General features: G+C 48.7%; 12 protein-coding genes and 1 non-coding gene across 13 annotated transcripts; 7 read left to right on the top strand and 6 right to left on the bottom strand.

Moving 5' to 3' along the window:
• Nucleotides 1–112: 112 nt before the first annotated feature.
• J7337_007647 (uncharacterized protein) lies at nucleotides 113–1,317 on the top strand (the record flags this gene model as incomplete). The annotated part of the gene is made up of 2 exons (XM_044825284.1): nucleotides 113–461; nucleotides 509–1,317. 2 exons carry the CDS (start codon nucleotides 113–115, stop codon nucleotides 1,315–1,317), a joined length of 1,158 nt encoding a protein of 385 aa, XP_044680941.1.
• Nucleotides 1,318–2,631: 1,314 nt separating this feature from the next.
• On the top strand, nucleotides 2,632–4,156 carry J7337_007646 (uncharacterized protein; the record flags this gene model as incomplete). Its single annotated transcript, XM_044825283.1, has 6 exons — nucleotides 2,632–2,808; nucleotides 2,863–3,032; nucleotides 3,085–3,126; nucleotides 3,386–3,475; nucleotides 3,515–3,863; nucleotides 3,914–4,156. 6 exons carry the CDS (start codon nucleotides 2,632–2,634, stop codon nucleotides 4,154–4,156), a joined length of 1,071 nt encoding a protein of 356 aa, XP_044680940.1.
• Nucleotides 4,157–5,239: 1,083 nt separating this feature from the next.
• On the top strand, nucleotides 5,240–6,607 carry J7337_007645 (uncharacterized protein; the record flags this gene model as incomplete). Its single annotated transcript, XM_044825282.1, has 3 exons — nucleotides 5,240–5,653; nucleotides 5,705–5,878; nucleotides 5,933–6,607. 3 exons carry the CDS (start codon nucleotides 5,240–5,242, stop codon nucleotides 6,605–6,607), a joined length of 1,263 nt encoding a protein of 420 aa, XP_044680939.1.
• A 1,228-nt stretch (nucleotides 6,608–7,835) lies between these two features.
• On the bottom strand, nucleotides 7,836–10,880 carry J7337_007644 (uncharacterized protein; the record flags this gene model as incomplete). Its single annotated transcript, XM_044825281.1, has 1 exon — nucleotides 7,836–10,880. One exon carries the CDS (start codon nucleotides 10,878–10,880, stop codon nucleotides 7,836–7,838), a length of 3,045 nt encoding a protein of 1,014 aa, XP_044680938.1.
• A 96-nt stretch (nucleotides 10,881–10,976) lies between these two features.
• J7337_007643 (uncharacterized protein) lies at nucleotides 10,977–12,517 on the bottom strand (the record flags this gene model as incomplete). Its single annotated transcript, XM_044825280.1, has 2 exons — nucleotides 10,977–12,113; nucleotides 12,170–12,517. 2 exons carry the CDS (start codon nucleotides 12,515–12,517, stop codon nucleotides 10,977–10,979), a joined length of 1,485 nt encoding a protein of 494 aa, XP_044680937.1.
• Nucleotides 12,518–12,739: 222 nt separating this feature from the next.
• On the bottom strand, nucleotides 12,740–13,540 carry J7337_007642 (uncharacterized protein; the record flags this gene model as incomplete). The annotated part of the gene is made up of 2 exons (XM_044825279.1): nucleotides 12,740–13,161; nucleotides 13,210–13,540. The coding sequence occupies 2 exons, from the start codon at nucleotides 13,538–13,540 to the stop codon at nucleotides 12,740–12,742; spliced, it is 753 nt and encodes a 250-aa protein (XP_044680936.1).
• Nucleotides 13,541–14,111: 571 nt separating this feature from the next.
• J7337_007641 (uncharacterized protein) lies at nucleotides 14,112–14,615 on the top strand (the record flags this gene model as incomplete). Its single annotated transcript, XM_044825278.1, has 3 exons — nucleotides 14,112–14,126; nucleotides 14,184–14,451; nucleotides 14,503–14,615. 3 exons carry the CDS (start codon nucleotides 14,112–14,114, stop codon nucleotides 14,613–14,615), a joined length of 396 nt encoding a protein of 131 aa, XP_044680935.1.
• Nucleotides 14,616–14,885: 270 nt separating this feature from the next.
• Nucleotides 14,886–15,804, bottom strand: J7337_007640 (uncharacterized protein; the record flags this gene model as incomplete). Its single annotated transcript, XM_044825277.1, has 2 exons — nucleotides 14,886–15,257; nucleotides 15,307–15,804. The coding sequence occupies 2 exons, from the start codon at nucleotides 15,802–15,804 to the stop codon at nucleotides 14,886–14,888; spliced, it is 870 nt and encodes a 289-aa protein (XP_044680934.1).
• Nucleotides 15,805–16,703: 899 nt separating this feature from the next.
• J7337_007639 (uncharacterized protein) lies at nucleotides 16,704–18,748 on the bottom strand (the record flags this gene model as incomplete). Its single annotated transcript, XM_044825276.1, has 4 exons — nucleotides 16,704–17,829; nucleotides 17,967–18,104; nucleotides 18,156–18,260; nucleotides 18,309–18,748. 4 exons carry the CDS (start codon nucleotides 18,746–18,748, stop codon nucleotides 16,704–16,706), a joined length of 1,809 nt encoding a protein of 602 aa, XP_044680933.1.
• Nucleotides 18,749–19,823: 1,075 nt separating this feature from the next.
• Nucleotides 19,824–20,546, top strand: J7337_007638 (uncharacterized protein; the record flags this gene model as incomplete). Its single annotated transcript, XM_044825275.1, has 1 exon — nucleotides 19,824–20,546. The coding sequence occupies one exon, from the start codon at nucleotides 19,824–19,826 to the stop codon at nucleotides 20,544–20,546; it is 723 nt and encodes a 240-aa protein (XP_044680932.1).
• Nucleotides 20,547–21,280: 734 nt separating this feature from the next.
• Nucleotides 21,281–22,699, top strand: J7337_007637 (uncharacterized protein; the record flags this gene model as incomplete). The annotated part of the gene is made up of 1 exon (XM_044825274.1): nucleotides 21,281–22,699. One exon carries the CDS (start codon nucleotides 21,281–21,283, stop codon nucleotides 22,697–22,699), a length of 1,419 nt encoding a protein of 472 aa, XP_044680931.1.
• A 275-nt stretch (nucleotides 22,700–22,974) lies between these two features.
• Nucleotides 22,975–24,099, bottom strand: J7337_007636 (uncharacterized protein; the record flags this gene model as incomplete). The annotated part of the gene is made up of 3 exons (XM_044825273.1): nucleotides 22,975–23,278; nucleotides 23,328–23,815; nucleotides 23,869–24,099. The coding sequence occupies 3 exons, from the start codon at nucleotides 24,097–24,099 to the stop codon at nucleotides 22,975–22,977; spliced, it is 1,023 nt and encodes a 340-aa protein (XP_044680930.1).
• A 1,653-nt stretch (nucleotides 24,100–25,752) lies between these two features.
• Nucleotides 25,753–25,876, top strand: J7337_007635. Its single transcript has one exon. It is a non-coding gene; the product is annotated as a tRNA-Met (tRNA).
• The last annotated feature ends 247 nt before the right edge of the window (nucleotides 25,877–26,123 follow it).

The following is a 26,123-nucleotide window of genomic DNA, read 5'->3' as shown; positions in this document are numbered from 1 at the left end:
GGGACTTTTTCTTATCGGGATGCGGATGTACGGCACGCAAAATGGGGACTCGCTTCTTTCACAAAAGAGCAGACAGAGATCATGCTCTTTTTGAGAGGAGATGCAAGTCAAAATGGTTGCTCATGATGAAGAAGCTGATGCTTTGCTTGAGGAGTTTGAACTGAGAGAGGAGGTCAAGGTGCGAGATGATCGAGCCCTACCTTTGGTATGTTGCACGTGCGGTTGGAGATGGATAGCAGCTCTTATCATGGTCGCGCTACTATCGGCAATCGGGGTCGTAGTGGCATTGCATGGTCTGTCAAGCAGCCGACCAAGCAATGATACCACCGGACATCTTGGGTACCGACTCCATCCTCAGAATCATACATCGCGTCCCCCAACAACACTCTCATTCAACTGGACTATTACAGCTGGAACCAGATCACCAGATGGAGTTGAGAAACAAGTGTACCTTGTCAACGGTAAGGTCTTCATCAAACATGAGGCATACTGTTACTGACTTTGGTAGACGAGTTTCCAGGGCCGCTCATAGAGGCCCGGTCCGGTGACAGAGTTGTGATTCATGTTCACAACGGCCTTCAAGATGAAGGTATATCTCTTCATTGGCACGGCCTGCGCATGAAGGACCAGAACAATATGGACGGTGCTGTTGGGTTTACACAATGCCCTACCGCTCCTGGTAGAACCTTCACTTACAATTTCACTATTGGCGCTGAAGAACATGGGACCTTTTGGTGGCATTCCCATTCCGATGTTCAACGCGCTGATGGACTATGGGGAGGTCTTATCGTTCACTATCCAGATGAGGTTGATATCCCCGAAGAAGATTACCTGGTCATGATCGGTGATTGGTTTCACCAAAACCAGACGGAAGTGCTACGCTGGTATGCCGATGCGAGTACTCGAGGGAATGAACCTGTCCCAGATTCGTTGCTTGTCAATGGAAAAGGACGCTTCAACTGTTCTATGGCTGTTCCTGCGAGACCAGTCGTCTGTTCGCAGGTCCAGTTCAGTGACCTCAAACCCCTCATGACGTCTAGGAGCCAGAATAAAGTCAGACTCAGAGTTGTTAACACAGGCTCCGTCGCAGGTCTTTCTTTGGGAGTTAGCAGAACAATCCTTCGACCAGTTCGCATGGATGGAGGCTTCGCTGTCAAGTCTGAAGCTGCTGAAACAGTCGGTATCCTGTATCCTGGTGAGAGAGTTGACCTCGAGGTTGAATGGAAGGGGAACCACCCGGGAGACGATTGGCTTACCATTTACATGGACGATGAGTGCGTATCCATCTATTACAATCCCAATGGAAACCAGGACTAACAAGTTTGGGCAGGAACTTTGGCTATCCCAACCTAGCGCTGAACCCAACCCAAAGCTTCCCAATGTTCAGCTCAAGCACAAAGGGGTTATTCAACGAACCTGTCCCTCAGCCTTTGGATGAAGGTGCGATCCAAGTCCTTGACTCGCAGAATCTCAGAGCTGCCGCCAAGGTATCGGATCTCCCACCAAAGGCAGAACAGACTATTCTGTTGTACGCTAAGGTTGAGAAGCTGGCGCACATGGACTATGCACCAGTCGCATTCATCAACCATACATCCTGGACGCCACAAACGCCACCTCTACTGGCTCAAAATCGGACTTCATGGGACGATAATCAACTCCTCCCATTTATCGGAATATCAGACCGCAAACCAAAGCGAGTTGACCTTATCATCAACGATCTAGATGATGGCGCGCACCCGTTTCATCTTCATGGACATTCATTCTACGTTCTATCATCATATAGAAATCCAGGTCGCGGGAGCTGGGGCAGCTATAACCCCTACACGGATGAAGCGCCGCCAAACAATTTAAATATTGAGTTTCCAGTGCGAAAGGATACCGTCAGTGTACCACGGCGCGGCCATGTCGTCTTGGCGTTGGTCGCTGATAATCCGGGAATATGGGCGTTGCATTGCCATATGCTTGTTCACATGGCGCGGGGTATGGCGATGGGGTTACATGTTGGTGAAATCGAGGATGCAGAGCATGTTAGCTCGGTAGATCAAAGGGCGGCAGAGTTGTGCACATAATCAATTGATTTTAGGGATAATCGCATGAGGATGATATCTTTTCCAGGTGCTGCGTGGCCTGTCAAATGGTGATTAGCCTGATCTGGGTGCTGGCCGGAGCTAAGAACCCCACTGTCGCAAGCTCCCAGTCGTTAATTCTTGAGACAACATGCTGGAAATCGCATTACAGTCAATTATTGCAACGCCATTAGACCTATTGGTCATAAAAAAAGGTCGGTAGTGATCCAAACATACATAGAAACTGGCTTCATCGACTTTATAACCATTTTCCCTAGTGCTTTTATCCTTCAGTGCCACGAGTCTAGACCCAAGGGATGTTCCCATTCAGGAAGCTCTCAAAACTTACCAGGCCAATGGTGAGAGTGGCACTCACATGGGTTCTCCCGGAGCAGTATTTAGTCCGTACTACCCTGCCAACCGAATCAGTCCACTTCTCTCTGTGTTTAATCCCTCAAATGATTCCACCTACTCCGTAGCTGACGCTTTGATTCATTTTTTGTTTCTTTGAGTCATTGCGACTGTAGATCTGTTTGCTCTGTTTTTAGTGCCAGCCTTACAAACAATGTCGGAAACGCCTGAGCCAACCCGCCAAGCTTCGGCTGCTCCCGAGGCCCCGGCGGCTCCTGGAAGGTCTCCAGCTCCTGCGGCTGAGGCTGCCACTACCGAGTCAACAGCCTCTCCACCCGCTGCCACATCCGGGCCAATTCTTGACCCGCAGCATTGGGCACAGGTCAATGAGGTGTGTGAAGGATACCTAATTAGATGTGATTGAGATGCTCATTGGATACTGCAGGAACAAGCACAGGCTGAGGCTGACGGGGCGGATGATGACAATGCCGATGCCGACTCAACCCTCGACCCGGATAACGCCTCATCCACTGCCTCCATCACCTCTAGCATTCTGGAATACAGAACTATCCATGGTCGCACCTATCACAGCGAGCAGGGCAATGCTCAATACTGGTGTGTTGATATTACAACGATCTAATCTCTGCCTATCTCTGACATTTTTAAGGGCCTCCAACGACGAGCAGCAAAATGATTTAATGGACCTCACGTAAGTTACCTGCACGAGCAAATAGTTAAGCACTAACATGCCGTCAGTCACCACATCCTTACCCTTGGTCTTGGAGATAAACTTCACTTGGCTCCTCTCAAAGAAGAGAAGCTTCATGCAAGTTCCTCGTCCATGCCTCTTCCATTCAATATTATACTAACCTGCTACATAGCAAGCTATTGATATCGGTACCGGTACTGGCATCTGGGCCATGTAAGTCGCGCCCTTCAATTCTCTGGATTATCTAACAGATATTTAGTGATTTCGCCGACCAATACCCTGGCGCTGAGGTTATCGGAACCGACCTCTCTCCCATCCAGCCCTCTTGGGTTCCCCCGAATGTTCAATTGTACGTACCGTCCCCTTCCTCAAAGCCCCACTAACCCAGGTCCAGCGAGATCGAAGACTGTACTCGCGAGTGGACTTTCAAGTCCGACTTTGCCGATTACATCCACGTCAGATGGTTGATGGGTAGCGTACGTGATTGGGACGCCTTCTTCTCTGAAGCCTACAGAGTCTGCAAGCCCGGCGCCTGGATTGAAAGCCACGAAGCTTCCTGCAATGTAAGCAGCGATGACGGTACTGTCGCTCCCAACTCTGCTATGGGTCACTGGGGTGAATTCTTCAAAGAGGGCGGTAAGAAGATCGGTACAAGCTTCAGCGTCGTTGAAGACGGTACTCAGCGCAAGGCCATGGAAAAGGCTGGTTTCATCAACATCCAAGAATTCGACTTCAGAGTGAGTTATCCCTCTGCGCTTTTGACATGTAGTGCTAACCAAAGTGACAGAACCCTGTTGGCACTTGGCCCAAGGACCCCGTTGAGAAGCGCATGGGTGCTTACTCCAAGTATGGTCTTGAGACAGATAGCGAGGGCTTCATTCTGTTTATGGCGCACACACTTGGATGGACAAGGGAGGAGATTCTTGTTTATGTTGCTCAATTCCGAAGAGAGATTCGCTCTGGAAAGCATCACGGATACTTTGCTCAAAAGGTTGTTTGGGGACAGAAGCCTGAAACTACGACTGCTTAGATGGCATTAACGCGGGGCTCACTCACGATGCCGGAATGGCAATCACGACTATCAAATGACAACACTTTAATAAAGAAGATATTCAATTTAGAGCTATCATGCAGATACGTTCTAATGCTATCACGACTTCACGATTGAATACGCTATGATAGATCATACCTACCTACCCTAAAGAGATCGGTTTGATGTGACATCACATATTAACTGTGTAGGGTGATGTTGTATTCGAATGGTTGTAAACGCCGAAGAAGTAGGGAGGCAAGTAAAGAAAAGAAAACTCAGGACCTTGATCCTCCGTGATAAAAAGCTTCGGCAACCTAGTATAAGTTTATGATAAGTTTAGGATGGGGTTTAGTGCAGACTCAGATTAGCCTTTGTGAGTCTTGGTTTAAAACCTTTATCGAGGACTGATGTTCACTTGTTTTTGGGGGAGAGGATTAGAATTATCACAAAGAAATTGCTCCCTAGTTGTAAGTTAAGCGGGCTAATCGGCTTGATATTCTACAACGGATCATTCTGACTTCTCACCCGCACGGTCCTGGGTGTTATTCTCATTAAGGGAAGATCTCCGCATGTTCATCCGCACCTCTCACCATCGTATTCTCGCTCCCAAATGCTCCGAAGCCCAAAATTTCCTAATCTAGCGCCTCCAATGCCGAGGATCCCTCACCCTACTCACACTCGTGACAGCCACCCCGCATCACTAACCAGGATTTTTGCGGGGTCGGGGATACCGGAGCCGAAAGCGCACAGGGTCGCATCGACGCTGGATGGCCATTGTGCGGGGGATACAAGCATCTGAATAACGTCGAGATCGACAGACTTGTTTCCCTGGATTGGGGGAATATCTGTCTTCCCCAGCTTTTAACCCCTGTTGCTCGTACCATTAGTTCAGGAGGACATACGTCAGGTGTTGCTGCACGAGATGAGAGCTGCCAAGAAGCTCGGTCCGCTCCGGAGCGTCGGTGGTTTTGAGTTTAATTAGGTGTCGTATTGGAAAAAGTATAAGGTCTGCGAGATTCTCATGCAAGTTTGCTCCTTCGAATCAGGATCAAACTCCCAGATTCGTCGTCTTCCTCCATCATGAAGCTATTCGTCAGCCCTCTCCTGGCACTAAGCTGCCTTATCGGCAATGCTGTAGCAGCATGGCCTAACGGACCTTTCAAGACAGAGGGTCGTTGGATCGTCAACGCCAATGGCGACAAGATCAGCCTCGCTGGAGCCAACTGGCCTGGCCACGGCGAAGTCATGGTCCCTGAAGGTCTGCAGTACCAATCCATCAAGGATGTTCTCTCCGATATCAAGAGCATTGGCATGAACGCTATTCGTCTCACCTTTGCCACTGAGCTTGTTGACCAGATCTATGCCAACAATGGCAAGGATGTCGATCTCAAGACTGCCTTTGAGGAAGGCCTTGGAAAAGAGAATGGTACAATTATTCTTCAGAAGGTGTTGAAGAACAACCCTTCTTTCACCGCTCAGACGACACGTCTTGAGGTAATTATCACTAAGGCACCTACAATTGGCACAGTATTGACCGGCTGCTAGGTTTACGACGCCATTGCTGCCGAGTGTCTGCGTCAACAGATCTACATTGACCTTGACAACCACATCTCCGAGGCCAAGTGGTGCTGCGGCGGTACAGATGGTAACACTTGGTGGGGAGATACACAGTTCAATGTCGACAACTGGGTACGAGGTGGCAAGTACATGGCTGCTCACGTATGTTCCTTCACCACTTCCTGTACCCGATGCCATCATACTGACTATAAATAGAGCAAGAAATGGCCCGCCAAGATCACCCAGTCCCTGCGCAACGAGCCCCGTGAACCTACAAACAACAACGCTCTCCGTGACAAGTCATACAACTGGAGTGATCTCTACAAGTACATGCGCCAAGGTGCCGATGCAGTCCACGAGGCCGACCCCAATGCAATCATCGTCATCTCCGGCATGAACTACGACACCTACGTCACTCCCCTCTATTCCGGTGAGAAGCTCCAACCAGGAGGTGAAGTCTTCAACCGAGATGACTTTGTCGGCTACGGCAAGGATAAGCTCGTTCTTGAGATTCACAACTACGAGAACAGTGGAACCAGCTGCTCTTCTCTTCGCTATAACCTCTACAACAAGGGTTTCCAGGCCATGAACGAGAGCGACCCTAACGTCGCCGAGGTCTTCCCCGTCATGCTGACTGAGTTTGGTCAAGCTATGAATGGTGCTGATTACAATACCGCCAATACTTATGTGAGCTGCTTGTCGGAGTATCTGCCCGAGGTTAAGGCTAGTTGGTTCATCTGGGTTATTGTTGGTCGCTACTATACTCGTCAGGGCATTCAGGAGTTTGATGATTCTTGGGGACTGAAGAAGGCTGATTGGTCGGGCTGGAAGAACGATGACTACATTGCGAAGTACCTAAAGCCTCAGATTGCGGGTACTTTGAAGAAGTAGACGACCGTAGCATAAGCTAGTTTTAGTGCAATTTCAAGGATACAAGTTTACTTTCGCGTCTTCATCTGGTACGATGATTGTGAGAGCGTCGTTCTGAGTTGACTTGTTTGACAGCTGATGTTTGCATCACACGCCGTTGGATATATGAAAGAGAAAGGAAATTAGTTGATCTCTGAAACAAGCTTTGAAGACCTTTACATTATATGCCTCCCACACTTTGCCTGCTTTTGCCGACTCGGTGGCGCTGAACATGTCATGATCTGTTACATGGCAACAGGGCTAGTAGTCTGGATTACCACATTCGGCAATTCAGCTACCTAGCCCTGAACGCTAAGCCCCTCAGCTACGCTGATCACATTAAATAGCTTCACTAGAGAGAATTGAGTGTCTCGCTAAACAGTTTTCCAGTGCTTCCACGGCCGTCTTGTTCCTCGTCCAATCTGGGAACGGCCACTGCATCAGGATGTAGGAACTGATCACGGCACCACGGTATGTCAAAGAAGTAATCGAAATCCTTTTGAGCACCAGGCACAATCGTTGGGCCAGACATCTTTAGTGCAAAGTCGATGAACTCAATCAAGTAACAAGTGATAGGTTGTGAAGCAGTAAGTACAGCAGTTCAAGAGAGAAAGTGATGCAAAACGGGGGAAACAGAGGCAAAAGACTCTTTGAGATTTTGTGGCAACCTGATATAGCCGAAGACAAGGCATCTCTCATCGCATGGTGCTGTTCCACGACCCTTCATCCGCGCCGACTCTGAATTCCGAACCCAAGACGCGCTGGCTCCCCCTTGAGACTTGCACTGTATTCTTCGCCTTGGGCGATGGTGTCTGCGGATTTGGAGACATTTGCCATGGCGGTGTTCAAGCAACACTTCTAGACGATGTCATGGGCGTTCTGGGCATTCTCAACGCTCGCTTGCAAAATGGCATGATACCTACCAAAGTCACCGGGAGATGTTCGCCTAAAACAAACCCTGGAATGCTCGACTTGGTAACGAATATGATAGCCACCCAAGGCATAGAAGTTCAATATCTCCGACCGCTACGAGTTCCCAAGGTCATCCAAATCACCGCGAGTATGGGAGATATATCAGATGACGGAGCTTCATTCGTGGCTTACGCGGTAATTAAGGATGGGAATGGAAAGTAATATGCAAGAGCAAAGGCGAGTTGGGCAGTCTTCCCGTTAAAGGGGAAGTTGTGAATAAGAAATATCCGATAAGTATTCACTCTAGCTCTGGTACTTTCCCCCTAGCAACATCCAGTGATCGTTCTAGCATCTCCATGTCTTCATCAAAGACACCCACTTCGAGAAATGATTGGAATGCCCTTATGAACGATAGAGGAGCGTTCTCACCCATAGACCACATGAATATTCCTGTGTCCACTGTTTCAATCCACAAGCAAACATTTATAGCCCAGTTGCGAATCTGACGGACCAGACTTGCGAGAACCTCCCTGCCCTCAGCACCGAGAAAGGCTGCTTCGAGAGTCTCAGGCATAGTGGAATGGTCGTCAAGACGATGTGCAAGCCCTGGGTACATGTCAATCATTCCAGGCAGGACCTCAACCATACTACCCATTTCTACTAACAATTGCTCAGTAATATTCCACTTTGTAAGCAGCCCTTTGTTGAACATGACTCCCAAAGTCCTTAGCCATTGAATGCGGAGAGCCATGTAGGTTGGGTTGGACAAGAGTCTTCCTGAAAACTGTGGCCATTCGTAGGGTTTCGACGGAAAGGATAGTCCTACCTCGTCCACGGCGTCTAGGGTCGATCCAGGCGGTAGATTCGAAAACAAAGCAAGGCATTTGCTTAGAATTTGTAATCCCCAATGGGCGTCTTCGTCATTTCTACGCGTCAGATACCTACGCTGTTCAACGAGTCGCCGAATCTTTGGAGTGTCCCAGAATGAGTCTGGCAGCAACCAGCGACCGAAGTCATTGTTTCGACTTATGCTATCCCAAATCGGATAGTAATTCTCATAATGGGTCATCATGACGGAGTTTTCGTCGGTATCCAGCAAGGCAAGGCTGTCCGATATTGATTGCCATCTTCTGGTGAGTGCGGAAATAACTTCGAAGCTGCTTGGGGTACTAAGTCTCAAGCACGGGGTCTGGGGTCGTAGTGGGTTTTGTAGACCCGTCATGAATACAGTTGTCTCAACAGCCAGTGTCATGTCGCTCCGGTTGTTTTTAAATTGGCTAGAGAACCGCGCATTACTGGGGTCCTGCGTCGTGGTGAGCTGTGAATGTATGTTGTCGGTAAGGCCGCGGGTTTGAGCACCAAGCGCTCCCCAGTACCCATCTCCAACAAATGGAGGTCCGAAGTAGAACTGCCATTTCGCCCAACCATATGTTTGCACGATAGGCAACTGACATTGCTGTGGTATGTCAATATGCAGGTCCTTTTTGAGCTCAGCATTGTTGAGGAATGAGTCGATGGTAGCTACCGAATCGCTAGTGGTAGCAGAGTACAAATAAGGATACGAGAAATTAGGTTTGATCTTTGTGAGGAAATGTAATGCAAGGTTCCAATATCGTAACTCCAAGGCTCGGTCCACTACTTCAGTAGTTGCCTGAGCACCGAAATTAAGAAGAGTCCAGATGAGTTTCCTTCGGTCTTTGAAAGGACCACGAAGTGCAATGTCGAGACAGCCTCTTCCCAATGTACTCGCATCAGTAGTATCTAAGAATTGAAATAGAGTCTCTTCCTCATGTTCCCATATGCATGCCATGCGCAAAAGGATATCCTCTTTTCGGCTAGATATGCGGCTACTCGAGGCCAACACCTTTCGAAATGTATGGGACACGTTTTGGAGGCTGGTACGATAACGAAACAGTGCAATCGCTCCATAAAGCTCGTCTTCTCCAAGGGTACCTACGTCGAAAGCAGTACGAAAAAGACCATTTACTAAGCGAAACTTGAGTTCATCTGGAACGTTGAGTTTCAACGCTTGAGTAATGCCACGCCCGTTGACGATGGGATCTGTAGCTAGGCCTTTGCCTACGAGAAGATAGAGCATTGTTGCGTTTCCAGATGATATTGCCCACTCTATTAGATATGCATTGTTTTTGAAATGCTGAACATCCTCCGTCGTGAAACGATTCAGGAAAAAGGTAAAGGCTTCAGCGTCAGAAGAAAGTATAGCTTCGCGAGCGAATTCAATAAAGCAATCATCAGAAGCTGAAAGCCGACGTAAAAGGAGCATCTTCACTGGCTGACTTGTACCTAGGCGAATAGCCATCAGACATAACCACCTAGCAAGATGATAGTCTAGTTGATGTGAAAGGGCATGTTCTGGAAGGTTCACTAAAAGAAGCCAAAGCGTAACAAAAGCCTGTAGCTTCCTTACTCCACGATACTTGATGATCTCGTGTCTGAGAAGAAGAATGTGGCCATTGAAAATTGCCCAAGCCATCCGTGGGTGTGCATATAATAATGAGTTCCAAGGGGATAAGGTTATGCTACTGCCGATATGATCGGCAAATTTTCGCACAGCTTCATCAATATCATTGCTTTTGATCCCAAAGGTAGCATGATCCAGCAAATGATACCAATGGGGCAGCGACGGAAGACTCTCTAATTGCGCAGTATGCCGAATCCAGTTACTCTTGGCATATGAAAGCAAGAAGAATTCTTGCACATGGCTCTCTTGATAACTGGGGCCAAGTTCAGCGAGAGTTGGGCCGATATTCTGTTGAAGTTGAGGTTTGAATCTGAACAGCTTGCTTGTGACGCGACTCCCAATCTGGCGTTTTGTCATTGTGCTCAACATAACCTTTGCAGGCATGCCGTTGGCATCAATTTTAGGGATGACGTTCTTAGACAGCCTGGTGTCAAAGATATTGTAGCTGAGATAGGTCACCAATGTCTCAGCAATGGCAAGATTGGCTTCCCTCTCAGTAAAGGTCCATTCTGCTGCATTTCTGGGTGAGTTGAGGCAGAAACTTCGAGCACTGTGATGGATGAACCTGACTGTGTCATCCTCTTCGTCAACCATCACGAGACAGCCACAGAACCTCAGAGCTGCCTGGATGTTGCTGATCTGCTGCTGTTGACTCCAAATGGTGTGTCCGGTCTTGACACTGGCAGCCTCTCGTAGCTGCTCTGTCTTCAAAGGTTCTCTAGCGCCAACGAGTAATTTGAAAACTCTAATGTGGTAGCCCTTGCAGTCGCTTGAGCTGGACTTGAGTAGGTTCCGTTCATACGTTTGCGTGAGATCCCGCGGAAGGTCGCGAATTGCTTCACGTATTGCATTATCAGACATTTCGGAACATATCGAATCAAGTTGTAGTGCAACCCACAGGAACCTGTCAGAGAAAGCTTTTAGCAGACAGTGAGGAAATTGCAGCTTTCTGGGTACTTACATTCCACACGCGCCATCAATGAGCTCCTGTTTGATGTCTTGGACCAGCAACGGGTCCAGAGTAACTAGTCGTTTATTTCGCACTCTTTGATCGACTTCAGCTTGCACGAAGTCGGCTATGTCCTGATTTTCTTCTGGTATAGACTCGTCAAGTTCAAAATGCTGGTCTTCCCATACTGAGCTTTCTGTAGGAGTCCTGACTGACATGCAAATCTTATAACCATTGGGCTTGAGGGATGATAGACAGCGAAGTACAATTTCTTGTTCTTCTGTGGAGCATTCATCGAGTCCATCGAGTACGATATATACAGGTCTACCATGCGATGGGATGATTCGGAAGATCTCAATGATATCATCGAGGTCTAGTTGAGATAAGCGCTCCGCGAACATGTGATCGAACCTGCTATCGTTGACGAAGCTTTCCAACAGCTGTCGAGCCAGAGACCCAAAGATGGTTCTAGAGCTGAGAGAGTCGGGAGTGTCATGGCGCACAAAGAAGTATAGCGTAATGGCGTTTTGGAGGAGGTTTAGATCATCGATGATATTCGCGAGGAGGACAGATTTCCCTGCCCCCAACTTTCCACGGAAAAGAATTGAAGCACCGACATACGGAGTGCTTTTCCATTTCTGATATTCACTGTATGAAGGTAGAGTGCGAGTTGTCCCACGCTTGCGCGTCTGCTTCCATGTCGTGCGATAATCATGCTGTGAGCAAGCGTCCAGAAAGCGAATGCTTCTATCCATCTTTTGTCGATGATGGATATATTCGGATCGATACGATATTATCGATCTGAATGTCGCGTTTTCTTTGGCTTCCTCTTGGAAACGTTGGCTGAGCAAGAGATCGGCCTCTTCCTTGATGGACGCGGACCATGTTTCCAGGTCTGCCTGAAAGCCTTTCATGTCAGGGTCTCTGAGGGAAGTTGAAATTCGATTCAAAGCTGGCTTTTGGACCCAGGTAACCAGTTCATAACACAGTTTGGTGACAATGATAAAGTATTCACAGAGATATCGTTGCAGGTTCTTGGACTTCGGATATATGGCAGCCATTGCTTGATATCGGGGTGCGTTTCGGCCGACGGTCATAAACAGGACTGAAAGCTTCTCTAGATGCGTCAAGTATCCGGTCATCACCTACAACAAGGACATTAGTGCGATTCAGGTAATAGTTATCATCTCTTGGCTCTCACATGAACAGTCATTCTCGCAGCGGACCAGACTCCACATGCGATGAGGTTCTGGGACCCGCCGACGACGATGTCACCCAGGGCTGCAAACTGCTGAATAGCTTGAAGCATGTTGGTTAATCGCGGTCCAAAACATCGTATGCGACCATGCTTGCTCGTGGCCTTGAGATCCATCTCTGCTGTGAGACGCATGACGTCGGACATGGTTGGTGCTGTGCTGATCGCTGCAGTTCGCGAGGCTCTGAAGGTGACTTTTTGTTCAGCTGTAAGCGCTGCTTCAAACTCTGATACCGCCTGAGCCAGACGGATGTCCGGCTTCAACGCGGAGACATCTCGTATCACTAGAGCCATTTGCAGTCGATTATCAAAACAGTAGTGAATATGATGAAATGAATGAGGGGTTTCGACGTGCGGCTGACATTTCCTGCAGGTTGAACAGAATCAGGCTGCGGACATCATAACATGGCGTTGGTTTTCTCATTGGCTGATATCGACGAATCAAAACAAGCAAGTAAATCTTACTAAACGGTCAATCAAAATCGATGTATTGTTTTAATTAGAGGATGTCTTCACCTAAGCCTTTCTTATACCACTCAGCGCTTGAACCACCAACGATTTGGTCTCCTCTGGGACATCTGCTTCTTTCAAAGTCGACAACCGATCCAGCCAGACCTTCCATCTGTCATTGTTGAAGCCCCTCCAACCGGCTTCGTCCTTAAACTCCGCCAGGCTAGCACCCGGTTTGGCGACTTTGCCGTCGAACTGCTTTCCATCCTTGCTCGCCTTCGCAAGAGCATCGGCAGCGTAGATGAACCATACAGAAGAGGCCTTCAATAGCTTGGGCGACGTCTCCGAGATCTTATCAGTAGCAGGGTCCTCAAGCGCCTCGCGCAAAGTCCAAATGGCGAAGAGGCTAAGGTCATCAACCCCAGCGGCAGTTGCGCGCGCAAAGAAGCCGTTGATATTGACAAAGGCTTCATCCGACTTTTCTTGTGCTTATCAGAGTCAGTATGTCTTGGAGATTGTCGGAGAGCGGAGCTTACCGATGTCGAGCTGCTCGCGTGCCTTGCCCCCAAACATGGGTAGCTCATCCCAGCGCTTCTCCTCACCCCAAACGACAACCTTCTTGGCTGCCTCTGCAGATTGCGGAATGCTCTTTATCGCATGCAAGGTTTCCACTAGCTTCCCTTGCTTGTCGTGGGGGGTCTGCTCGGCAGCGGAGAGCACCGAAGACCAAAGACCGTCAAAATCCCCCTCAATCTTTGAAGCGTCTTCATTCTTCTTGATAGCTTCCAGACAAGGGCTCGCGAGCTTTTCAGCAGCTTGTTGAGCCGATACGGAGCTGTCGCTCAGCAACTTTGTAAGGTCGGTCATTTTCCGTGCGGAGATGAATGAGAGAGATGAGAAGCGAAGGAGAAAGAGCATGAAATGAAAGCAGGATGAAGGGATTGCGCACAAGAAGCGGAATTACAAGATAGACGATTGGGCGCTAACACGGCGTATCACATCCGATTTCCGAGGATGAAATACAAAAGGGCTCCAATGGTTGCGATAAGAGCAACACATGGGCGCTGGCTGAGACAATTATATGCCGATCACGACCCGCTCTTGGTGCGGGATTTTGATGTGACTGGCCAGACTACGCCCAGCTACATCTGCCCATCTGCCGGACCTACATCCGAATTAAGCAGGTGGTGATACTATCTCGAAACTTAGTGAATTATGCGGCCAATCGGACTCATGCGTTCATCCACCTGCCTCTCTCTCTGAAGATCTACATGTTTTGGGACACCGAGGTTTCAACGGACTAATATGTTTGGTGTTCCGTGTATACACAGGACATAGAGATCATCAGCTATAAAATCTGTGAGGGAGCTCTTAACAATGATGTAACTATTCCTACACGCTCTCATCCATCGTTGGTTGTTGTATACTCATTGACAAGATGCTCTTCTTCAAGGTACACCATACCCTCAAGAACACACTGGGACAAAATCAATGCTGACCCCGTTCTTAGTCTATCGCTGCTCTCGCTGCTCTTGTCAGCCTGGCTGTCGCCGGCCCCATTGAGAGCCGTCAGTCCGCCACCACCTGCGGCAGCACCAACTACTCCGCCTCTCAAGTTCGCGCTGCTGCCAACGCTGCTTGCCAGTACTACCAGAACGACGACACTGCTGGCAGCTCCACCTATCCTCACACTTACAACAACTACGAGGGCTTTGATTTCCCTGTCGACGGTCCCTACCAGGAGTTCCCCATCAAGAGCGGTGGTGTTTACACTGGTGGTAAGTTGAGAAGTAGCTACGAATCAAGATTATTTTCTGACGTGTCTTCAGGTTCCCCTGGTGCTGACCGTGTTGTCATCAACACCAACTGCGAGTATGCTGGTGCCATTACTCACACTGGTGCTTCCGGCAACAACTTTGTTGGATGCAGCGGCACTAACTAAGCTGCCATGCGATTAGATGCTGGCCGCTTAGCCTTAAGTTACACGTATATAGTTATCATCTGTCTTGAAGACATTAAAATACATACTATGACTTACTTTACCTTCTGCCGTCTATATTTGGGCCTGCTATTCCGTGGCTCCATGCCACTGAGAAGCTTCTCAAATGCCCTGTTTCAGAAAGCCCGCTCATACTTAATGAGACAAGAGATGAACTCGAATTAAGAAATGCAAAAGTAAATATCTCCCCATGCTGAATAGTCCAAAGAAACCCTAGCAATACATGACCCATTTATCCAGATTCATCTTCTTGATGACCTTACTAAAGTCATCTGATCCTTCTGCGGCACCACTAGTGGAACAAATCTTCTTCTTATCCTTAGGCTTCACCTTTGGTGCGCCCTTGGGGTACTCGATATTAAAGACTGGCTTGCCCGCGTCGATGTAGGGCTGATACAAGTCGCACTCGGAATATTGAATGCAAGACTCGTTGATGCAGAAGGCGACATATGGAAGAACCTCTTCTGTGACATCTCCGCCGTTCTTCATACCCATAACCATGTTATACTTGGCTGCTTCTGCAGAGAGGAACTTGACATATGAAATGGTGTCTTGTTCGGTGAGGCCTAGACCGTTGTCGTTTTGCTGTAGTGGTGATTAGTGGGTTGTCCAGTCGCTTTAATAGGTGACTTACATATCCATCCATGTTGTCAGGATCAATAGCATCGCATCCCTTCTCCGCCGCCAACTTGATCCGTTGCGCCATGATAGCTCTCACACCAACACTGCTGATATTCACCCATCTCTCATCAGGCCAGCCGTCCATGACCTTACCAAGGTCTTTCTTCGGAAAACTATCTTTGTCTTTACGCCAGTTCTCCCACGAGCCAGCGCTAAAGTAACAGATAATTTTCTTCCCTCCCTTCTGCATACCGGTGATTGTGCTTTTCGGGGTCTCGAAGAGATCCATATCCCAGATAGGTACATCTGGAGTCATGGAGCTAACGCCAGCCTTAGGAACTTTGACGACCTCAGAGAGGATGATCTGCCATGGTGTACCAACTTCTGGCTGCCATAGTTCTTTGCGCTTGGGTGTTGTGAAGCCACGGGGAGTGAAGGCCTGGGCTTGGGATAGCTCGGTGAGAGAGGCTGCAGCAAGCGCTGCAGATTGTAAGATGGTAGTCAGCTTCATTGCTTGCCTTTTGAGTGATGATGCGTTGATGGTCTGGTGCGGAGAGCCTTATGCTTGATCCGAGTCTCTGTTTCTATACAACTTAAGTACATGGCCGCGACTGCGCTTTAAGCAGATTTATGTGTGATCGGGCTTGCCACTTGTGGCACTATTACAAAACCCATTCCGTTACGCAAAGTTGTTCCAGCCCATTCCAGCATAGAGTAGCGGACTAGACTGGGCCGATTAGGGACCCAAGATCCAGTTTTGGTCGGCTTCGATTAGTCTGAAGCCTAGTAATTGAACTAACGTCACTGATTCCGTTGATGTCGTTTTCTCTTGTTACACAAACAATAGCAGAACAGCATAGTATGAGCTTCGTCAGTTGATGTCAAGACTACTCTATGTGCAATTCGCTATTCTTTCCTTTTACTTTAGTGATCATTACTGTCTTTTTGTGAACCGATACGTGGTGCATTGCACAGTCATGCCGGGACGGACCATCGGGCGTGAGGAATGTGTCAAGCCAAGATCCAATCCCGATGCGGCCAACAATTCCAGGCGACATTCTTCAAGTGATTTTTGGCTACCAAGATGCCTTCATCAGGCGGATCTATATGGTCAAGATTTGTCAGAAGCCTATGAAATGCTGAGACAGTCGGATTCAGCCAAAACTCATCCGCAATAAATGTTACTAGCGATGTCAAATACTTGCACGGAAGCGACTTTAGATGAATGCGATACTCAGGCCCTTTTTCTTCCGATTCAATCAAATTCAGATGTGTTATAAAATCCCAAATTCGATGCATCCGACATACGTGAGCCTCTCCGTCTTCGTATCTTCCATCTGAGCTCGCGTCGCCAGTTGAAAACAGTCGCGTCACACAACGAAACTTCCATCAATCCGAGCCACATCAGTCTCAGTAATGCCTCTTTCGGGTCTTCCTAGCCGCTTGCTGGCCCAGCTCAACAGTCCATCTCATCAACTTCCCATCATACTCAGCAGTATGTTCGCCCTTTCCACGTCCAAACCATGCCTTCTTCAATGCATCAGCCCTATCGTTATCCTCAAGATGGACTAGCCATCGCAGCATGGTGAGGTATCCGCTATCCAAGGATCCAGAGATCCACGCGTGATGAGGACTAAGAGCCTCGCCGCAGATAGCGAACTTACCATCGCAGAGGAGCTGCTGGAACTGGGGGTAGATAAAACTGAATTGGCCAGGGCCGAAAAGAGCGAAGGCACCGCCGGTGTAGGGATCGTGAGACCAAGCGAAAGCGTGGTGCTCGAGATACTGGTCTCTAAGAAACTCGACGGTAATTTTCGGGTCCTCGCTCTGTCCCCAGAGCTTGACGAGATCTTGGAAGCACTGAGTAACGACAGCGTCGTCGATATGCGGTTTCTGCTTCGTGTAATCAGGAATCAGCGATCCCATTCGCGTAGCATCCTGGGCCCAGGTATAAGACGTCATAAGCACTGCAGAGTTCTCATCTCCATCATCCCAGGATGGGTAGACAATGTTGCTGCTTGGCAGGTCCGAGCCCGATACGCCGCCAAAGGTGCTGCCGTTCTTGGAAGCTTTGTACATGTTCTTCCACCAACGGCTCTTGAACTTCACTGCGACCTTGCAGGATCGATCATAGCTAAGTGCTCTAATACCGGTGAGAATGTTCCTCTGAGTCTGAGGAAGGCCAAAACCGGGGACGAGGCCAGAGATGTCCATGCGCTGGAGAGGACCCATGGCGGTGGTGTTGAAGACCATGTCGTATGCCACTGTCTTGGTTCCCCCAGCCCCGTTGACAGTAACCTCGATCTTATTCTCCTGATGGTTCTCTGTCATAGCTTCGACAGGCGTATTTTTGGTGACTTTAAGAGAGACAGGGTTGTGGGGAGCCCACTTAGGATCTTCGATGCATTGGTTCATCTTCTCGGTGACGACTGTCATGCCGCCTTCAAGACGCCACCAGGGCTTACCATCCGTGGCCTGAAAATCGCTGAAATCACATAGGGATTCGACGAAGGACTGCTCGAATAGACCAGTAGAGCTGCATGGTGTTAGTACTAGACGGTGTCACTAGATCCCAGGACTCACGTAGAAGCGGATTCAGCTTCTTCAGTCTGGTCATAAGTCCACCTTGAAATGGCATTAGCAATTGCAAAAGACTGTCAGCGAGATACCTACTGGGGGTCGGTGAACATGAGCCATCCTCTGGTAGAATGGTTATCCTTGCCAGTTTTGATCCATTCCGCGAACCTCTCGTCCCAGTTTGACCCGATACTCTTTATGATCTCGTTCATCCGATCATCATATGGTGTACCGCTACTCAAGGTCAGGTTTCTTCTCCTCGAAGTGGAACGTAGGTCTCCTTACTCTGGCGATTCGGTGTTGGAGTACCAATGCATCTGGGGCTCGCACTTAGCATTAAGAACGTACTTCGTTTTCGGAAGATCCAGCTCTTCGATGAGGGTAAGTGTCCTGTCATACTTTAGTATGTCGGTCATTTAGATTATTTGGCGAACTAACGATTGCATTGCGTCAATCTCGGGGATACGCATGGCCCCAATGTCATAGTAATTATGAGGGGATGCGTTTTCCTGCTCAAAGGGATACGTATATACGCGACCACCAATCCTGTTTGACGCCTCATAGATATCCACATTGGGGATCTTGAGGTACTTGAGCATCATAGCAAGGTACAAGCCGGTGACGCCAGCACCAACGATGGCAACGCGACCCTTGTACTCGGAGAGATGCTCCAAGGGATTTTCATGCCCCTTATATGGTGCATGGCCTATTGCGGGAAGAGGTTCATTGCGACTGACACCATCGTTCAGTTCAAATCGTAGGCTGCGGAGATGTTTGTCAAGAAGATGCTTGGCGTAAGCAACGCGCAGACCGCTTGGGACCTGCAGTGAAGGGTCCTGGGGCGGCATTGCCGGGAGCTGCTCAGCACGTTTAGCCATTTTCGCTAAGTGACAAGTAGAATTCCAGATGTTTTTCTGATCAGAAGATTCGGGACTGAAATCTAAAACCTGTCGAAGTTCAAAGAGAAAAAGACACTCCAGTTGAGGAAGTAAGCCATATTTCTTATACCCATTGTCAGTCAGCAGTCCCTCCCCTCTCGACGCAGTATCTCATGCAGTCTCACAAAAGTGAACATATCACATTCCTGCCATTGGCTTCCCCTCACTTTGGCGCAGCAATATTGCGAATTGGGCATATTGTGGCGAGCTGAACCATCGAGGTTTGGCTGGGGAAACGGCTCAGCGTGCCACTAGATGCATGAGCTAGTCGGCCCGCCCGGCAACCCGCAACTACGCAGCCACCATACCGTACCGCTTTTTGCCGTGTCACGGGCAGATCTCCCTTGCATTCGGTGTGCAATGTAACGCAGATGCTGAGGGTCAATCGTGAACAAGCCAATGATTCTTAGAAGGCGAACTGAGGGGTTTAGGTTGGTGTTCTGAGAACCTTCATGTGTTGCTGCCTGTTTTTTTTTTCTTTTGGCGAAGCGAAGAAAGCCAGCTATCAAAACTCAGAATAGAATACGAGGGCACTAGCTAGAGACCAGTAAGCAGCTGAAACCCCATTCTGGACAACGGTGAGCGAGCGAGTTGGTCTGGTTGGGCCAGCAATTGCTATTGGACCCAAACCCCTTCTCGCAATATTTGATATTCCAGGCGAGTAGGTGCGTACGTTTCTAGTTGAGCATGATGCTGTGCCAAGTGTACAAGATGCAGTATCTCGCAGACACAGAAGCTGTTCAAATCGCCAGTCCTTGACTGTCCCAATCTTTCTATCCTTCTCTCTAGTTTTTTGAAGGATAAAGCGAAACTCCTACTGTATCTGGGGTCTTGAAGTTGTTGTCGTCTCTTGTTGATTGAGCTGACCTCCCTCATTTCTGATGACGTCTTGATCCAGAAGTCGTCACTTGATTGGACTCTTTAGACCCCGCATTCGTGCAACTTTCTCAACCAAGGACAAGTTGTGCCTCTCACTCACGCAACACAATCTCACATCTCACATCACCCGCCAAAAATGCCATCTAATCACCTCTTCCAATATTCCGTTGTCTCAGCTCTTATGGATGGAGTCGCCGAGACAGGAATCAACCTTTCGGAACTCCTCACACATGGCGATCACGGCCTTGGCACCTTTCGACACATGGTCGGCGAAATGATCATTCTCGATGGGGCTATTTATGATATGAAACCTGATGGTTCTGTCATAGCGCTGGATGAAGATTCGTGCGCTCAGCAGACGGCGCCTTTTGCGATGATCACGGATCTTATACCGACTGTTACTGCTTCGAAACAAATACCGAGCAAGGATGACTTGACAGAGACTCTGTCTCAGCTTCTTCCTGCGACGAATAATCACTATCTGGTCTATAGAATTGAAGGCACATTCAAGTCGGTCACTGTACGGACGGTCGGAGGACAACAATCACCAGGTGAAAGTCTTGCCGAGCTTGGAAAACGACAGGCTTCACATACGTTCCACGACATTAACGGTACGATCATTGGGTTCAGATCGCCTGCTTTCATGCAAGGTATCAGCGTCGCCGGCGACCATCTTCACTTCCTGTCAGCAACTAGAGACTGCGGTGGCCATGTTCTCGCATTGGAAGGCGATGGTGACTTGGAAGTCAGCGCAGCTAGGATTGCAGCTGTGAACCTGCAATTGCCAACAGATGATGATGCTTATAATCAAGCCAAGTTAGTTGGAGATGATGAAGGAATAGCTGCAGTTGAGGGCTAAGTCTCGAAGATATGTCTACCTTTCGCTGACGTGGCTTGGAAAATCTTGCCTTTGCTGTAGACTTAGAAAGTCCAAGAGGTTCTAAGTATGCTTGCTCTTCCAGATTAGATTTACCTAGATCATAGACAGACAGTTCTTCCGTATTACAAGCAGCTGTCGATCTTTTCCCTCCATCTACGATAAAGTTGTAAAGATCTTCATTGCAGAGTCATCCTTGTCCAGTAACACCAATAGTTCTCCACCTGCACATGCTTGGCTGACAGGGGCGGCAAAAGAAACGAAAGGACCTTTGCGGGGAAGAGTAAGACGACCACCTCATGCATCTTTACCGCCAATTCAGTCGATGAGAGGCTTTCACCATTGCTTATCACAGGCAATAATGCGCCGCCTTCTCGTTCCGTCTCTGCTACTCGGTGCAGCTGGCTGTAAAGCCAAGGCACCAGACTGCAAATGCTTTCCCGATGACTCTTGTTGGCCTTCTGCTGAAGACTGGGCTCACCTCAACAGTACGGTTGGGGGCCGCTTGGTAGCAACCGTTCCGCTGGGAAGTCCATGTCATGATCCGAATTATGATGCTGAAGAGTGTGAACGACTGCAGAATGAATGGCTCTATTCCTCAGTTCAGTAGGTCCTCCCCTGTTTTATCTTGCCTCATTAGCTGCAGTACCATGAGATGCTTCAATGAATCTAATTGCCTACCAATATGTATCAGTTCGAAGTCGTCCTCTTCTATGATGGCCCCTCTGTTCGCCAACCAGTCTTGCGACCCATTCCAGCCCAGGGACAAGCCATGTAAGCTCGGCAACTACGTCAGATATGCCGTTAATGCCACATCTTCCGAGGATGTCGCAGCGACTTTGAGCTTCGCCAAGGAGAAGAACATACGCCTTGTCATTCGTAACACAGGTCATGACTACCTCGGCCGTTCGACTGGCGCAGGATCTCTCGCTGTTTGGATTCACTACCTAAAGGGCACAGAAGTCATCAATTGGAAAGACGATCACTATAAAGGGAAAGCCCTCCAAGTGGGCGCCGGTGTTCAAGGATTCGAAGCGCTCGCGGCTGCTCATGCTGAGAATCTCGTCGTCGTTACTGGAGAATGTCCTTCCGTTGGCCTTGCAGGAGGATATACCCAAGGAGGCGGTCATTCAGCCCTAAGCACTAGTTTCGGCCTAGCAGCAGATAACACCCTCGAATTCGACGTCGTTACTGCTGATGGAGAGCTTGTCAAAGCGAGCAAAAGTGAAAATAGCGACTTGTACTGGGCATTGAGTGGAGGTGGCACGGGTAACTATGGTGTCGTTATCTCAGCTACTGTACGGGCTCATCCAGAAGCTCAAATCAGTGGAGCCAAGTTTCTTGTCACTGCGCCTGAAGGACAACCAGAGCTCATATATAATGTCATCGATGCTTTCCATGCTGCTCTGCCGAAGATTATTGACTCTGGGGTTATGATCATCTACTTCTTCTCAGACTCATTCCTTCAGATCCCAGCTCTAACGGCGTATGACAAGACCGAGGCCGAGGTCAAGCAGATCCTTCAGCCATTCGCCGATTCTTTGTCTGATCTTGGTATCAAATTCGAGCCTAACTTTACGCACTTCCAAAGTTATCACGAGCATTACGATCACTACTGGGGTCCCCTCCCGGCAGGTAACATCCAAGTAGGGACACAGCTCTTCGGAGGTCGTTTGCTGCCGCGTAATAAGCTGGAAGACTTCTCTCCAACAGCTCAGAAGCTCGCTGAGATGGGAGTCATCTACATCGGCGTCGGTCTCAACGTATCCAGATTCGGGGGCAACAACGTCAACTCCGTACTACCCCAATGGCGAGATTCCATCGCGCAGGTTTCTCTGACTCTTCCTTGGGATAACGAAGCTCCATGGGAGGAGATGCTGGCTACTCAGAAGAGAATGACAGAGGAGATCCAACCCATCATCGAGGCAGCGACGCCTGGTGCTGGTGCGTATGCCAACGAAGCAGACTTTCAACAAAAGGATTGGCAAAAGACTTTCTACGGTGTCAATTATGATAGGCTGCTGAAGATAAAGAAGAAGTACGATCCTGAGAACTTATTCTATGCGACAGTCGCAGTCGGTAGTGAGGCTTGGTCTGTTGCAGATGATGGGCGTATGTGTCGGTCTCAAAAGTGAGCACTTGACTTTGGGAGACATCGAAGTTAGTCTAGTAAGATTAAGCTTATCACAGGTAGCTTACAGTCATCTTACAAGCTCTCTCAGCTACTCTAAATATACATCAGGCTACACTAAGCTTACCTCGATCAATTGGAACACTGGTCCTTGATTTCTTGCCTCGTCTACGCTGTTCATCGCTGTGACTTCCAAAAACTTGCAAGGTAGCATTTTTTGCACAATTATGTATTAAGGAATCTATGGTATTATTTAGCGTGGCATAGGTATTCAAACCACTATGTGACTGTAACCTCAGTCGTCTTTCTGATAACGAATCCCTCGACATCCATGTCTTCCATCTCAACTTCCGATACTCCGGAGCGAGTGGATCCATTGGCTGGGACAATCTGCTCTTGCGAAGCATTTCTATCTCCCGGGGTATCAGCCCCATACATTTTCGAGGCGTAGTTGGACTTTGTTGTCGTATAGCATCTTGTTTGAGTGCTCAGGCCGTAGCGGTTGCCGGCAGCAGCTTGGTCACTATGGGTATATATCGATCGGTCCTCGTTGAAGCGGAGCTTGGACGCAAGTGTATCAAAGCTGCACTAGGTTAGCTCTAGAACGATAGAGTATGTTGCGCGATACATACTAAAGAACAATTGGGTATAAACAGAAGAGAGCGTAGAGGAAGCGATCCAATTGACTGGCGATGTTGACAGCCTTCTGACCCGGTGTTTGGAACGGATGGATGATAGTTCGCACGACTCCCAGTACAGCCAAGAAAGCGACACGCATTTCAGTACTGCGTGTCAAATATCGGAGAAGACCGACTTTGAGAGCAGCGCTCATACTGGCTGTCTTGGCTGAGGCGAAAATGACGACAAGGAAATAGGCGCTGAGACATTCGGAGATGGCCATGGAGGTGAAGTAGCCAATATGAAGATAGTTGATGATGACTTCGAACTCAGCGACACCTTCAATCAAGAACTTGGCACGATAGATCGCGATAAAGACTCGAGTGATTGCCGTCAAGACCATGAGAGTCCAGAAGAGAATAGAAAAGACGCGCCATTGCTTCGGTCGGAGAACTCGTTGGAGGATGATATAACTGTACAGCAACAGACTAGCTTCTTGTAACTATTGATCCAGTCAGTAACATTCACTTTCAATTGACCTAGAAGGTATCATACAAGCCAGAAGAAGTCCGAGAACACAGCAGCCACCACCTCGTTGATGACAGGATTCTTCAGGTAGTAAACATAATAGCAGAGCCCATTCGCAATAGCCCCCGCCGCAGACGAAAAGATCGGCACAGCAGCTAAAACAGTAAATGTAGTAATCTCACAGACCAAAATACCAAAAACAACATTGACGAGACAGATGGTGCTGAAGATCGACCAGCATACCTCAAAGTAATCCATGGTCGAGTCGAGTCAGCCTGCCAAGAGAAAAAAGACTTGTGAGACAGCGCGAGGAGGGGGGAGAGACAGTCGCGCTGATCTTATGTGCATAAAAGGGACTGGAGGCAGGGGACCATGGAGATGGCGTTTTCTGCGTGTTCCTTGACCCAGTCTGCGTGTGGTTAGGCTTGGCTGGGGTGGGCTGATGGTTGACACGCGAAGGATTGTTCCACTACCGTCACTGGGGAAGGAGACTATTGCCGGGGAAGAGGGCTGGAGACTTGGATGTTCGATTCATGGTCAGCTGGTATGCATCTCAGTCTGGAACATGTGGCTGAGCCTCATCACCGTCCCAAATCGAAGATCTCCCCCATTGTCTCACCCATCTACACCCACGAACAATACAAAAGAACCCCGACGATCCTCCCTTACCCCAACCCTTCATCTCCCTCAAGTCCCCTCCTTCCATAAAGACAATCACGCATTTTTGACTTCGTCAATAAAGTTTGGCTAAAGTTTTGAGTCTGGGGCGCTGGCATGAAATTCGTTCTAGACTAAGTCTCAAAGGGGAACTAGGCCAAGACAGGGATGAGCGCGATCTACCAACGAGATCTCAGTAATGTCGTGGCCTGTGCCTCGACTGACTCGCTCCATCGCGAGGGAACGGGCGTAGACGGTTGCGGAAGAGGGAAATGGTTGGCGGATAATCCTTGGGCCTTGGACGTTCAGCTCCGGATCCATTTTATGGGGTTCCCTCGGGGACGACGATGATTTATTATGGTTCTTATATGTCACCAGTTGCTTCATTTTCGTCTCTAATACATAATAGCTTGGTCGTTCTCGTTTATTGACCCCATTTTCAATTTCTCGATTTTTGTAACATGTTTCCCGAGTCAAATGATTGAAGTTTCTGTATGCTTTCTTGCAAAGGGCTTTTTGCCTTGATGTTTGGCCTGACTTAAAATCGATGATGCAGTTGATCTGTCAGACAAACTATTTGAGCTAAAAAGCCTCCGAGTCAGCGCTCTAATCTGCACAAATGTCCGCCAAAGCAACTATAGAATTCTTTTCTCCGGCTAACAGTATCGGAATTTCCCGATCACTGAACCCGCAATCATAAGACTTTTGATCGTCCTGACTCACACCAAAACGGTAATAATCGGGTAACTCGTATCGAGGCCAGCCGTGCGCCGTTGAAAAAGAAAATCCACGTGCTCCCGAAAAAGGGGTCTCATCAATAGTCTTCCGAGTTCGCACTGACTCGATATCCACATCTTGGAGACCTCGTCTGATTAAGGAGAAGCCTTCGGGTGCAGTTTTCCCGGCTGGTGGCATCACTAATGAGGATCGGCCGAAAGATATTGACAGGCAGATGATCCTTGTTCGGGAAGTTGCCCGATCGTTACATCGTTTCGTCTCAAGAAGCTGTCACGATGGTCAGTGCTAAGCGAGCTGAAAATACCCTTGAAGCCATCGTCACGCGTCATGCATGGATGCCGCTGAAGGTTTTGCAGGCATCGGCTCTCTGCCCGAGGTTAATGCATGTTTTGAACAAAGAAACTGTTAAATCCAAGCGATCCCCGCAATCAACAAGACAGTACCAGACTTTAAAGCGATACACGGAACGAAACCGTTGATGGAGTGCAAAAATAACTCGGCAAAACATCGTAACAAAGCAGCTTGGCGCAGTGGAAGCGCGGTATGTGATTTCGCATCCTCTCATCTCGAACGTGCACTAACAATTCCCGTAGCCGGGCTCATAACCCGGAGGTCATCAGATCGAAACTGATAGCTGCTAGCTAGATAATTTTTTGACATTTTATTCGCCATGTTGCGCTTTTTGCCTTTCAGATCCAGTGCTTCCATTCGCATTCAATTCTGTCTCTCCGCTGTAGATGCCATCGTGACACTAGAGAGAGACCAATGCCTCGCTCCATTAGCATCGGAACCATTCACGGCTACGTAGCCCTCCTGGCGTCTCAAAATCGCACCCGAAGTAGAAGCGCCGTCGCCAGTAGCAAGCATCAAACATGGCGCGAACCGCA

The sequence above is a fragment of the Fusarium musae genome, chromosome 5 (genome assembly GCF_019915245.1).
Source record: "Fusarium musae strain F31 chromosome 5, whole genome shotgun sequence".
NCBI lineage: Eukaryota > Fungi > Ascomycota > Sordariomycetes > Hypocreales > Nectriaceae > Fusarium > Fusarium musae.
Note: the sequence above shows the minus strand (reverse complement) of the source record. Positions and strands in the feature narration are given on the sequence as shown.